The sequence below is a fragment of the Acinonyx jubatus genome, chromosome A1 (assembly GCF_027475565.1).
Source record: "Acinonyx jubatus isolate Ajub_Pintada_27869175 chromosome A1, VMU_Ajub_asm_v1.0, whole genome shotgun sequence".
Taxonomy (NCBI): Eukaryota; Metazoa; Chordata; class Mammalia; order Carnivora; family Felidae; genus Acinonyx; species Acinonyx jubatus.
The window spans coordinates 96,782,995-96,795,687 of NC_069380.1; the positions used below are offsets into that span (position 1 = coordinate 96,782,995).

At 43.7% G+C, this 12,693-nt stretch overlaps 1 protein-coding gene across 2 annotated transcripts in view; it reads left to right on the forward strand.

Annotated features, from left to right (window-relative positions):
• The first annotated feature begins 806 nt into the window (after positions 1-806).
• The window catches only part of HSD17B4 (hydroxysteroid 17-beta dehydrogenase 4), an 86,227-nt gene continuing 74,340 nt past the window's right edge, over positions 807-12,693 (forward strand). Inside the window, exons 1-2 of one of the 2 annotated variants that reach the window (XM_053220042.1) lie at positions 807-938; positions 8,557-8,610. Coding sequence is in view for 1 of the 2 variants with exons in the window: in XM_053220034.1 (XP_053076009.1) it covers positions 3,630-3,687; positions 8,557-8,610 (112 nt within the window). In the remaining variant the exon portion in view is untranslated. Of the gene's footprint in view, positions 939-3,500; positions 3,688-8,556; positions 8,611-12,693 lie in introns of those variants that run through there. The other variant, XM_053220034.1, reaches the window with a different exon arrangement.

Sequence of the window (12,693 nt, forward strand, 5' to 3'; positions counted from 1 at the left end):
AAAGATTAGGAAGGTAGCTGATAGGGGGTGTGGTTGGCTTGGGTTCTTCAGGGATGCAGCACTCCTTGTTCCCTCCCTGGGACCTGAGTTTGAAGAAATGAGACAATGAAAAGGATAATTTTGACTCTGAGAAGTCACTGCCATGCAAGTGACCTTGAATTATCAGAGGGTAACTGCAGCAGCATGGCAATGGTCTTGTTAGTGTATGGGATGAGCAAGCATTAGGTCCTACTCCTGTCTCTTTTGGCTCCTGGCTGGTATGGAAGAGATAGATACATACATACATATTTCTGATTTATTTTAAAATTGTATTTGAGTAATTTTTTTATTTGCCTACATATGTTTATGGGTCTAGACTTACACAGAAGTTGCTAAAACAGTTCAGAGAGTGACAAAGAATGCAGAGCAGATTCTAGGACTATCTAAGCCTATGCACTTTATCAGTAGCTAGAAGGGAAAAAAGAGGCCAGCATGGCTCCGCTTCTGCCAAGCCTTTCCTCTCTGTTAAGGTGACATTTGGGCCAGAAGGAGGAGGGTGAAATCCTGAAAGATAGCATTCACCCTGAAACAGATGGAGTTGCCTTTAACTGGCAAGTTCAAGTGTCCTTTTTCGCCTCCCCTCCCACAAGAATGAGGATGTGAGGGTAACCTAAGAACACTAGAGAATAACTTACACATAGATAGCAGTGCTCTGGTAGTGTATTAACTTCCAAGACTCTAGGTCTTAAATCTGTGCTGCCTCTCATTCATATTCAAAGCATATTTATTGGGCAATCATTGAAGACTAGTTGGTTCTTGGTCATGCCTGTTGGCCCTGGTCTGGGACAAGCCAGTGCCCAGTTGTGAGTCTGGGACATGGAGGACTGGCTCCCCAGCAACGGCTGAGAAATCCTTACTTCTGGCTCCTGTTGTAGGCCTTTGGCTGAAAGCACTTCAGAGTAAGTCACCTGGGTTCATTTTGTGCTTACATTTCTGTAAGTAGGAATAATGAACGCAGTCTTTTTTTTTCCCCCCTTCCAACAGAAGAACTGGGTTACTGGATTAAGCAACAGAGATTACAACACTATATAAAAACAGATGTCCAGCTATTGCAACATCTTAAATCAGGGGAGTCTGGCGAATGGGCCAGTGCTTCCCTGTGGGTTCTAGCTTGAGGCTTTACTCAGTCGCTGAAATTCCATCCTTCGTGGGTAGGAAGTAGGGACCTGGAGACCAATATTTCCTGAGTTGTCACACAGGGTTACTCTTGAACCTGGGATTCCCATTTGGCCTTGCCCCCGGCTCACTTGCAGGGTGAGCAGAGCTTGCCTTCGAAATGCCTGCGGTTGAGGCCTCCAGGCGTTCTTCATGACCAATAAGCAAAGAAGTTTGCCATTTGCCTGAACCGAGGAGCCTTTGGGCGGAGCAGAGGGTGGCAGCTGCGCAGGCCCGGAACTGAGAGGTGAGCGCCGCCTAAAAGGCGGCGCGTTCCTATTGGTTGGAGGCGATGCCTGGGCGGGGCAAGGTTCCGCCAGAAGTGTGGGGAAAGAATTCTTAACACCCTTATCCTCTTGTCTTTGGGTCCAGCGCGCTCTGGGCTGTCCTTCCTGGGTTTCAATGAGCAGCAGAATTCAGGGTTCAAACGTCATAAGGCAGATGTGGACAAATGACTAAGACAGCAGGGTGCTGGTTTAGTTTTCTGTGAAAGAAAGGACTGCTCTCTGGAGCTTTAGGCTTGAGTTCAAGGATACCAAAAACTCTCAGTGCTCTAGAATCACAGCTGTCTGTAGACAACTCCAGCTGTAGCTTCATTTCCCTTCCCAAGTGCAGTTTGCCCTAAATCGAAGCCGTGTTCCCTTCAAAAGCTGCTCTTCTCTCACTATTCCTTATTTTGAAGAATGGCCCACCATAACCTAGATTCTCAAGCCAGAAATACCGGCGTTCAATCGTTCCTCACATTCACAGTCAACTAATCACAAAGAGCTGACCCCATTTCCAGAAATATCTCCAGATTTTCCCTCTCCAACATTTCCTCTGTCTTACTTTGAATCTCCAAGATTTTTCCCAGTAGGTTTCTGCTCACCTTGTTCACTTCCAACCAATCGTCAATAATGAGGCAGAGTGAGCTTGCCACGATGTTAATGTGTAGTCTGGAGTAATCCTGCTTAAAACCATTTGCAATAAGTTAAAACACCTAAACATGATCTGACCGACTGGCTATTTCTGCGGCTTTACATCCTCCCTCCCCCGCATCTAGCTAGTGTTTCCATTGCCTGTAATATTCGTTGTTTGCAGAGCTCACTTTTTAAGGGTCTTTGGGCATCATCTCCTTTGGAAATTTCCCCTTTCACCCTAAGGATAGGGGCCGTTTATTTTGGCACTAGTTGCAGACCTGTACAGATTTGTCATGTGTCTTATCATGCTGTAGGGTTATGAAAGGCTTACCTTTAGTAACTTTGAACACCTCTGGAGGACCTGATTGTTCATCTGTAAACTTGTGTCTACCGCCTGTAAGTATTGAATCAGTGATAAATGAATCACACCATATGACCTTTCTCTTTAAAAATTTTTTAACGTTTATTTATTTTTGAGCCACACACACACACACACACACACACACACACACACAGTGTGAGTGGGGGAGGGGCAGAGAGAGAGGGAGAAACAGAATCCCAAGCAGGCTCCAGGCTCTGAGCTGTCAGCACAAAGCCCGACACCGGGACTGGAATCCACGAACCAGGAATCATGACCTGGGGCGAAGTCACCACCCAATCCACTGTGCCCTCTTTTTCTTTTCTTTTCTTTTCTTTTCTTTTCTTTTCTTTTCTTTTCTTTTCTTTCCTTTCCTTTCCTTTCCTTTCCTTTCCTTTCATGTTTTATTTTTGTGACAGCGCAAGTGGGGGAGGAGCAGAGAGAGTGAGAGACAGGGTCTGAAGCAGGCTCTGCAGTGAGCAGTGAATCTGATGCGGGGCTGGAACTCACAAACGTCCAGATCTTGACTTGAGCTGAAGTCCGACACTTAACCAACTGAGCAAACCAGACGCCCCCATATGACCTTGCTTAATATACAAAAGCGAAGGTCATTTAGGAGCACTTGTTAAAAGTTTGTTTTTGTCCCCCCAGTTTCTTCTTTGGGAGTTCACTGTCAGGGTCTAGGACTGTCCGTTTTTGACAGTTCTCGGATGATTTTCATGCATGAGGTTCAAGGATGACATTGTAAGAAATCTTTACCCATTGGTAAAGGTGCCTTTCTCAGAGGCTATGTCTTAAAGCTATTTAAGGCTAGGGCCAAAGTCCAGAAAACAGTTTTGAGTGAATGACAAAACGACAAGAGCATGGAGGTAAGCCTGGTGTCGTGTGAGCCATTTTACTGCACAGGTCCTAGGAGGTCCCACTACTTCCAGCAGCAGAAGTGGCCCTTTCAAGCCAAACCGCCTGAGCTGGCTCTTGCAGCCACGTGAAGCACGCTGGACTACATTTCCCAGAGTTCCAAGGGATTCTCGCGCGGGCGCACTTGGAAAACTACGGCGTCCTTCTTCCCTAAAACCTGCAGGTCACTCCCATCCCGCCTCCGCGTCTCCTCCTCTCCTTTCGGTCTCTCAGTCTGAGCTGCGGCATTTCGGTTTGTGTGTGTGTCGCAGGCAGGACTCATGGCCTCGCCGCTGCGATTCGACGGGCGGGTGGTACTGGTCACCGGCGCGGGGGGAGGTGAGCACGCGAAAGCCGGAGGGCGGACGCCGGTCTAGCTGTTGCACCCTGAGACCCCCTTTTCGTCCCAGGATACCCGCGCAGCCAGAGCTGCATTCCTGGCGTCGGGGCTGCGGGCAGCGGTGGGGCGGCGGGAGTAGGCGATTTGTGGAGATCCACTGGACCCGGTGGGCCGGGAGGGAGGACGGGTAACAGCTGTTCTTGGGTCGTCGACTCTGACGAGCAGGGAGAGGTGGGCCTGGCCAGCACTGAGTGGGGAGCCATCAACACCTCGTCACACAGTCCCGTGCAGCCCGCTTCCCGCCTCACCTTCCTTGTGGCCGCTTCCCAAGGCCTTGGGTCTTGCAAGACGGAGGCCGGGCTGGACTACGGCTTGCAGGACTGGGTAAAAGTTGCTAATGCGCTCGATCGCGACCCTTCTTGCGACTCTTAGGCCTGTCGTCAAGTCTTTTAAAGGTTGCAGGAAAGTCGTTCGCGGCAGGAACCTCCCGCCGCACCCACCCCCAGCAGAGGAGTAGAGATGTCAGCCCCTTGCCTTTGAAAAGTCAACCATGCAGTGTTTCTTTTCATCTGTCGGTTGATTTGGGCATCTTGAGAAGTTCCTCTTTAAAGAAGTTATCTGATAAGAGTCTTCTGGTTGAAGTTTAAGTTGGTATGCTTATCAAGCCTCAAATGCCTACAATAGTCAGGCAGGCGTTAGTGTGGGAGTGGAGTGGGGGCAAACTGGTGGGCAGAGACATTTCTGAAGTAGACCAGATCTTCCTGTATTTTGGGAGAAACAAAATGGAGATTTGTTTTGTGAAATAACCCCATTCTTGAAGGAGAAAAAACTAAAACCACTCATACCCAAACCATTCCCATACCGGTGCTTGGCAGTGTGATTTTACAGTGTTTCCCCTCTGTAACCACCACATGTAGGGATCTTGACCTTCAGTGCCTTTGAATCCCCTTTGGTGGTACCTTATATCTAAAATAGACCTAATGTGTAATTAATTTAAATTGTGTATTAACAGTCACATCAGTGGAATTATTCCAGTTGGTCCATTCGTATCTTTATATCTCCATTGATAGAATGGATTCTAATGCTGCCTTTTGGAAAGTGCTTTTAGTATTAATTGGTGGCCAAGTTTGTATTCCTCGCTATATTCATTCTAAAATGATCGTATGTCCTTAGGAAAACATTTGGTTTACACTTTGCTTTTGATGGAAATAATTAAGTGATGCACTCAGTGTTTTAAGCCTCTTTTGACAGTGAGTGATTCACAGTATGAAATGCATTTTGCACCAAGATTCAGTACACAGGTACATCATTTATATTTGAAGCAAGTTCCTGACATGGTACATAGTAAATGAAGTGCACTCTAAAATTTTCTATTCTCTTTCACTAAGTACATGCAGATTGCAAAACGTACGAAATTGATTTTGTGAATCATTAGAGTTGTGACTCGACAGTTAAGGACTTAGTACCTCCTGTTTACAAACTGGTTTGTGTCTTAAAGAGCTGTGCAGACTTTCCGTTGCCTGGATTATGATACAATCATTAGCTGTTGCCGATATGAGGGAGTTTTGTGGTGAAGTAGAGACTGTTCCAGATCATCATTGGGGAAGGGAGATAGGGATCAAATTCCAGTCCTGCCACAGAGACCATTGTCCTTGAGTCTTGGGGTTCTTATTTAGAGATCCAAACCCATTGAACTGAGGTAGTGCTGAACATCTCTGGAGAGGGTGTCCATGAATGCCTACTGGGCCTGTGTGGGAATTACTCTGACTTCAGTCCGCTTATATTCTGCAGCTAAAGAGAAATATATCTGCATTATTAAAGTGTTGTTGTGTAGCTTGAAATATAGATTAGTTTAATGTATTTCAGGAGCAACAAAATGGGAGATTTATTACGTGAAATAACCTGATAGGAGAGGTTTAGAATTGTCCAGGCTTTATGTAAACACTTTTGCCATGATTGGTAGTACAACAGGGGAATAACAGGGTATAACAACTGTTTATTAGCTGACTGAAATGGTTATTGGGGATGTAACTGTTGAGAGTGGAGGATTTGGGCCGGGAAAGAAGGGAGTCAGGCCATTTTGAATTCGAGATGGTTATGAGATTAGCAAATGTTGGATCTGGAGATAGTGAGAAGGGTGTGAGTAGGTGGAGATCCTGAAGTTAGGGGAGGGATTTGGAAGTCATCTGAATTCCTTAGACTGATAAAGCTACAGAGTGAAAGAGTCTAGGAAGCTATTCTCAGGGGCTCCATTAGAGTAGAGAGAAGTGTAAGCCATCGAAGAGAAACTGAACCAGCAGTTTGAGTTAAGAATCAACTGAGATTTAACAATGCTAAAGAAATTAAGGTCAAAAAAAAAAAAAAAAAAAAGAGAGAAAGAAAGAAATGGAGGGGAGGGGGTGATTGGCAGTGTATTTAGGTGTGGGGGAGATTTAAGACAGGATTTAAGAGATTAAGACAAAATGGAGGCTCTTGGATTTAACTTTTTGTGCCCTTGGCCCTTAAAGCCAAGTTGTGGGAAATGCAAAAGAGTGACATATTCAATCTCAGCCATCAAGAGCCTTCTAGTTTAAGTGGGGAGGCAGACTAATGGACATGAAGTAGTTAAATAATGTTTACCTAAGCACACATGTTAGAATCTGGAAGGACCCTTACCAGTCTGCTATGGGCTAGTGGTATTGGAGGAAAAAGGAGGCTGTCATTTTTTACTTTGTGTGCAGATTTGTGTACAGTTTATATGGGCCTTTGTGATAAAAGTACATCACTTACAATCTTTTGAGAGAACTGTGTATCTTGATTTTAAGTTGAGGTAATTTTCTGATTAGGTCACTCTCTTTCCGAGAGACCTACCCTGTTCCTTTCATCTGATGATTTTCTACTGTGTTACCATTAATTTTGCATTCTGGTCATGAGCATGTGATTTCTTTAAACACCATGTTTAGAACAAGTGCTTCAGCCTTGCTTGTATAAAATATGAGAAGACTTGAGTTCTTGTATTGGCTGAGGTCTCTCTTATCCATTCAAAGTGGATTAACTTCTAAAAAAATTTCTGAAAAAGAGGCGCCTGGGCAGATCAGTTGGTTGAGCGTCCCACTCTTGCTTTTGGCTCATGTCATGATCCCAGAGTTGTGGGATCAAGCCCTGAGTCAGGCTCCGCACTGAGCATGGAGCCTGCTTGGAGTTCATTTTTTTTCTCTCTCTCCCTCTGCCCCTCTTCCTGCTCTCTCTCTCTCTCTCTAAAAAAAAAAAAAAAAAAAAAAAAAAAATGGTGAATTAACTTGTAAAATAAATTATTTGGTGATATCTTTCAGTTTTGGAAAACTATCATTTGGGTTCTTTCTTCTTTGTATACTTCTTTATCCATTTAAATTAAATTTAAGCTACTAATCACATTTGCCAATCAATTTAAATAAAAAATGTATACATGCTAAAACAATTTAAACAATACAAAAGCAAGCATTCCTCTCTTTAAATGTCTACTAATTTCTGAGAGAGTGAGAGAGACGGCATGAGTTTACTTACTTTTGAGAGGCAGAGAGAGAAGGAGACACAGAATCTGAAGCAGGCTCCAGGCTCCAAGCTGTGGGGCTTAAACCCATGGACCACGAGATCACAACCTGAGCTGAAGCTGGACACTCAACCGACTGAGCCACCCAGGCGCCCTGCAAGAATTCCTCCCTTGGTTGCTAGTCACACACTTCTGTTTCCCAGAAAACTCCTAATTGTATATATTTTTTCAGATAACAAATTTACACCTCATACCTTTGAGTCAGAATTAAATATTTTTTGTGTTTGGTGATTATGTAGTCAGGGTTCAGCGCAGGATATAGAAATCTCTAGATATTTGGAGCAGGAAAGGATTTAACACAGGCACCGGGTCTTAGGCACTTCCTCTTGCATTGACTTGCGGAAAAATATGGAAGTGGTTCATTAGGGGAGCTACTACCCCTGTGGCTGCTTCTGGAACTGCTGCAGCCCAAACAGCCCTGGATATCAAGGATCTAGAGAATGGAAGGTGCTGTCCAGAGATTAGGGAGCTAGATCAAGAAGTTGCCCCTATAACCACTGTTTCCTTGTTTTCTTTTCTCTTTCTTTTCTTTTTCTTTACTTTCCTCTTCTTTCTTTCTTTCTTTCTTTCTTTCTTTCTTTCTTTCTTTCTTTCCTTCCTTCCTTCCTTCCTTCCTTCCTTCCTTCCTTCCTTCCTTCCTTCTTTCTTTCTTTCCTTCCTTCCTTCCTTCCTTCCTTCCTTCCTTCCTTCCTTCTTTCTTTCTTTTTCTTTTGTTTATTTATTTATTTTGAAAGCGAGAGAGTGAGCAGAGGAGGGGCAGAGAGAGAGGGGGAGAGAGAGAATTCCAAGCAGCCTCTGTGCTGTCAGCACACAGCCCAACACAGGGCTCGGTCTTATAAACCATGAGATCATGACCTGAGCTGAAATCAAGAGTCAGACGCTCAACTGATTGAGCCACCCGGGTTCCCCACTCACTGTTTCTTAATATCTAGGAAACTTTAAGAAGTCAGCCTCTTAACCAACAGCAACAGCCAGAAGTCACAGTAAGGTAACTTTTGCCTCCTTTCCACCTTCCAGGTAGGCAAATACATGTAATGGTGGTGCCCACATCGAGCCAGCCTAGCAGCTAGGTAGAGGGGTAGGAAATGGTAGGCAGAAAAGATAGAAAATATAGTTTTAAGCTTTCAGACCTCTATAGGTTGAAGAAGGTAAAATAGATGTTGAGAGTACCAATGAAGACACTACCACTGTAATATAATTAATTCCTCACCAGTTACTTTGAAATAGGGGTTGATTTGAGCGGACCAAAAAAATGATGCCAACATTTGGTCAACTTTCTGATTATTTTATTTTTCATTAGGACTGGGCCGAGCCTATGCCCTGGCGTTTGCAGAAAGAGGTGCATCAGTTGTTGGTAAGTTGATATTTTTCTTTTTAATGAGTAGCTGGTATTTAAAGTAGAGTCTTCACAAGTCAGCCAACTTTGCCTTTATAGCAAATAATTTGCCCAAGTCAGATTTCATCACTGGTTAATTTCTTCTGCCAGCACAATTGTCCTCCTTGAGAATGACTTTATAACTTACTTTTTAAAGTAGACTAGTTTCACAGACTTTGCACATGAACAGAATTGATAAAGATGGTCAGGCATTTATTGTATAAAAGGAAGTTCTTGAATTTGGTAAGTTGCCAGCTGTAAGTTTTTGAGATAGAAGGCTGGTTCGAGATGAATCTGTGTAAGTAAGTATATTGATAAGAATAGAAGTATTTTGAGGACTAGAAGTTTGGAGTCAGAGAATCCGAAGTATGTTGTTGCTGTTTTTTTTTAAACCTCTTTCATTAAAATTTTTCACATGGAAGCTTTTTGCAACACATTTTTAAAGTTTTAACTGGAGAGGGAGTTGCATGAATGTGATTATGGCTCATCAGTTAGAAGATGCTGTACTGAAGAATCCCAAAGGTGGGAGGTTGTAGGAATCTAAACGTTTTGGACTGACATGATGTGGTGTGCACACAGGAGTGGATTCGTCTTCAGCCATTCCTTTGTGGGGAATAAATGAATGAGTGTTCAGTGCAGGGTAGGTGGGTAAGGCAGATGATATGGCCCAATATTTATTAGTATCTTTGCTGGGATAAAATTGTTCGCCCATGATGACTTTCTATAGCCCTTTTTTCTACGTCTTACTAAGGAATATAGAGAAACAAATTTCCTCCAATTTGTTTATGGAGCCATGCATAACAAAAGGGTAAGTGCATAGCCTGGTTTTCTAAAGAACACCCAAGCAGGACATTTGAATATACTCTTCTCCCTCAGTGTGGATCCGTTGCTTATCTTTTTTTTTTTTTTTTTAATTTTTTAAAATGTTTATTCATTTTTGAGAGAGACAGAGAGAGACAGAGTGCAAGTTGGGGAGAGGCAGAGAGAAAGGGAGGCACAGAAACCCAAGTAGGCTCCAGGCTCTGAGCTGTTAGCACAGAGCCTGATGTGAGCCCAAACCCATGAACTGTGAGATCATGGCCTGAACCGAAGTCGGACACTTAACCGACTGAGCCACCCAGGTGCCCCTATGTAGCTTACCTTTATGGAAGGGACACAGAGTCTTTGGATGTTCCTTGCTTAAGGTCATGTCCACTGTCCATTAATCCCATCTTCTTGTGACAAGGATACATTTTGACATTGTGGAATTTAGCTAGAGGGTATATAGTTCCGGCCCTCTTTGCCACATTTTCCCAAGATATTTCATGTTTTTACTGTTTTGTCTTTTTTTTTTTCTTTTGCTATCCATTTCTTAATATTATTAACTTTTAACTTTTATGCATTTACATTTTTTTTTCTACTCACTTCTGTAAGTATAAGGTCCTTGTTTTATCTTCTCTATCTCCTATAGGACCTGGAATATATCCTTGTGCAAAGAAGGTACTTTGTTCCTTGGGGCCCTTATTGTTGTTTGAAGCAGACTCGTTCTGGAGGGAATGGGGGAGGGCCTGGTGTGTGTTTGAGACTGGTTGGATAAAGTCCTACTTGTCGTGATTAAGTATAATCTTAGTTTATAAACTTGTTTTGGAGAGAAATTTACAGCAATGTGTGTTTGTGTGGATCAGGTTTCCTATATTTTTGTGTTACCGCTGAACTTACTAAATTGGGGAGAGGAGTTTTTGAGTTCCAGCAAGCAGATAAATAGGCATGGCATGTCCCTTAGCGGAGTGTTGCCACAAGTGCTGGTAGAACTCTGGCGAGGCAGGCAGTTTTGCCCCTTGGAAAAATATTTGTCAAACTTGATTGAAGAGCCAGATGTAGTTTGGTGGAGGGGAGAAGTCAGACTGTGTCATACTGTTTAGCTTTTGGCTGATATTTTCTACAGCTTTTTATTCTGTGACTTACCCATGAGCTTTCTAGGCCAGCCGTGAGTTGTGTTCTTCCCCGACCACTGCTGCCCTCTCTTTCAGCTTTTGAAAACCTAGATGCCCTGCTTCCGGGGTGCCTCACGCACACTAATGTTTCTCCTTTGTTAATGTTAGTTCTGCTCGTGTATGTTTTACATGAGTAAGAAAAAGGAGAGGAATAAGTAAACCTGGAATGGCGTGACATCAGAACGTCTCGTTTGTGGGAGGGTGATTCCTCCGATAATTTTATGACTAGCTCAGAGTCCAGTAAGAAGTAAGAACAGAGGGATAGAAGAACTTGTTTCTCATATAAGTCAACTTATGTCAGGTTATGCCGGATAAACAAATGTGTCTCAGTGATGTAGAATAATAAAGGATTATTTCATGTTTCTTGTGAGCTTTCAGCTTCTGGTCAGCTGTGTCTCTGCTCTAAGCATCTTCCTAATTTCAGGATTCCAGTTAAAGGAGCAGCTCTGTCTGGGACATTGCTGGTGGTGGATGGATGAGAAATACCAGTGGGTCTGCTTGGTGGCTCTGAAATCCACTCCACTCACGTTTCAGTGACCAAAGGAAATCACTTGGCCAAGCATCACTTAAGATATTCTCTAACTCTGTATTAATATGATTGCTATGTTTTTTTTTTAAATAGTTTTTTTTTTTAAGTTTATTATTTTTTTTCGAGAGAGAGACCATGCAAAAACAGGGGAGAGGCAGAGAGAGAGAATCCCAAGCAGGCTCTACACTGTCTCTGTGGAGCTGGACATGGGGCTTGATCTCATGAACCATGAGATCATGACCTGAGCTGAAATCAAGAGTTGGACGCTTAACCGACTAAGCCACCAGGGCGCCCCTGATTGCTGTGTTTTATGTTGCATAATAGAAAACCTTAGGGGAGGTTTCAGTCTGGGCATAAGGACTGCTCAGCCTTTGGCTAATAGTTACAACAAAGGATGTTTGGTTTTCTAGAAACTACAACTTACAGGAAATGTTTGCCCATATTTGAAGGGAATGCTGGGAGTGGAATAGTTTTGAATTTTGCTCAGTAGGTGAGCCGTGTCCACTACTCTAAATATTAAGTTTTCTCTTGAGGGCACGAACATGAAAAAAGCTGAAGTTGTGCAGCAAGAAGAACCTCTTCTTTGACAGTAAGCAAGGAGCAAAGTTTTCTGTTCTTGAGCTGGAGAAGTAGCACCTTTGGGTAACCCAAATCCTAATCCTCTTGTGTGAGGTGGGCACCATTTCTTTCCTGGGCTACAGTTACACAGTGACTGGTAAAGGTGCCTTTCAGATTCTTGGGGGCTGATACCAGAGCCCATGTTTCTACCCCTGTGTGATCCTCATGGCCAAAAGCTGAACTGTGGTGGGGAAAGTGAGCTGCCTTTGAAGTTAGGTCACGTTTCCAGTCCTGGCCATACTGCCTAATCGTGTGACCTCTCAGACACTATTGGTAACCACCTTGTCTGACTTTCAGGATTATGGTAGGGGTTCAGTGGCATCAACAATTTGATGTCTTTCTAAGGGGAAAGCAAGGAGCCAGTAGTCAGGACTGCCTGCCACGTGCTGGGCACTGTGCTCAGGACTTGGATATATGTCACAACTCACGGGCATCCCAGCCTCCTTATCTAACACGTGTTTCTTTTCTAGATTCTTAGAGAAAAGGGCCTGCCTTATGTACTGAGGTATTCTCTTCACATGTGAGCATAGTGCTTCGCTTAGTAATCAGTCAAGACCTACGTGCTGATGAAGGGAATGGGTTACATGACACACGGAGATCACGAGAAAGCACATGTGGATTCCGGCTTATAATAAATGACCTATCCATGCAACGCTCACGTCTTCCCCAGATGCTTCCTATGACTGTCACCCAGGTTATGGGTGACAGCCTGTAAAGATAGCTTTAGAATAGCTCTTAGCCATTTATCGCTTAAAAACCCTGGTTTTGAGAAACTAAAAGTAATCCATACAGTTTGTAGCATCATCTGGGCTCATTTATTCATCCAACACTTAATTTACTGGGTGCTTATTAGGTAGCAAGCATTGCTCTAGGAGTCGAGGAGGTGGAGTGGGGAATAAAACTGACAGGGGCCCGGCTTTCACAGAGCTGACGTTCTAGGGG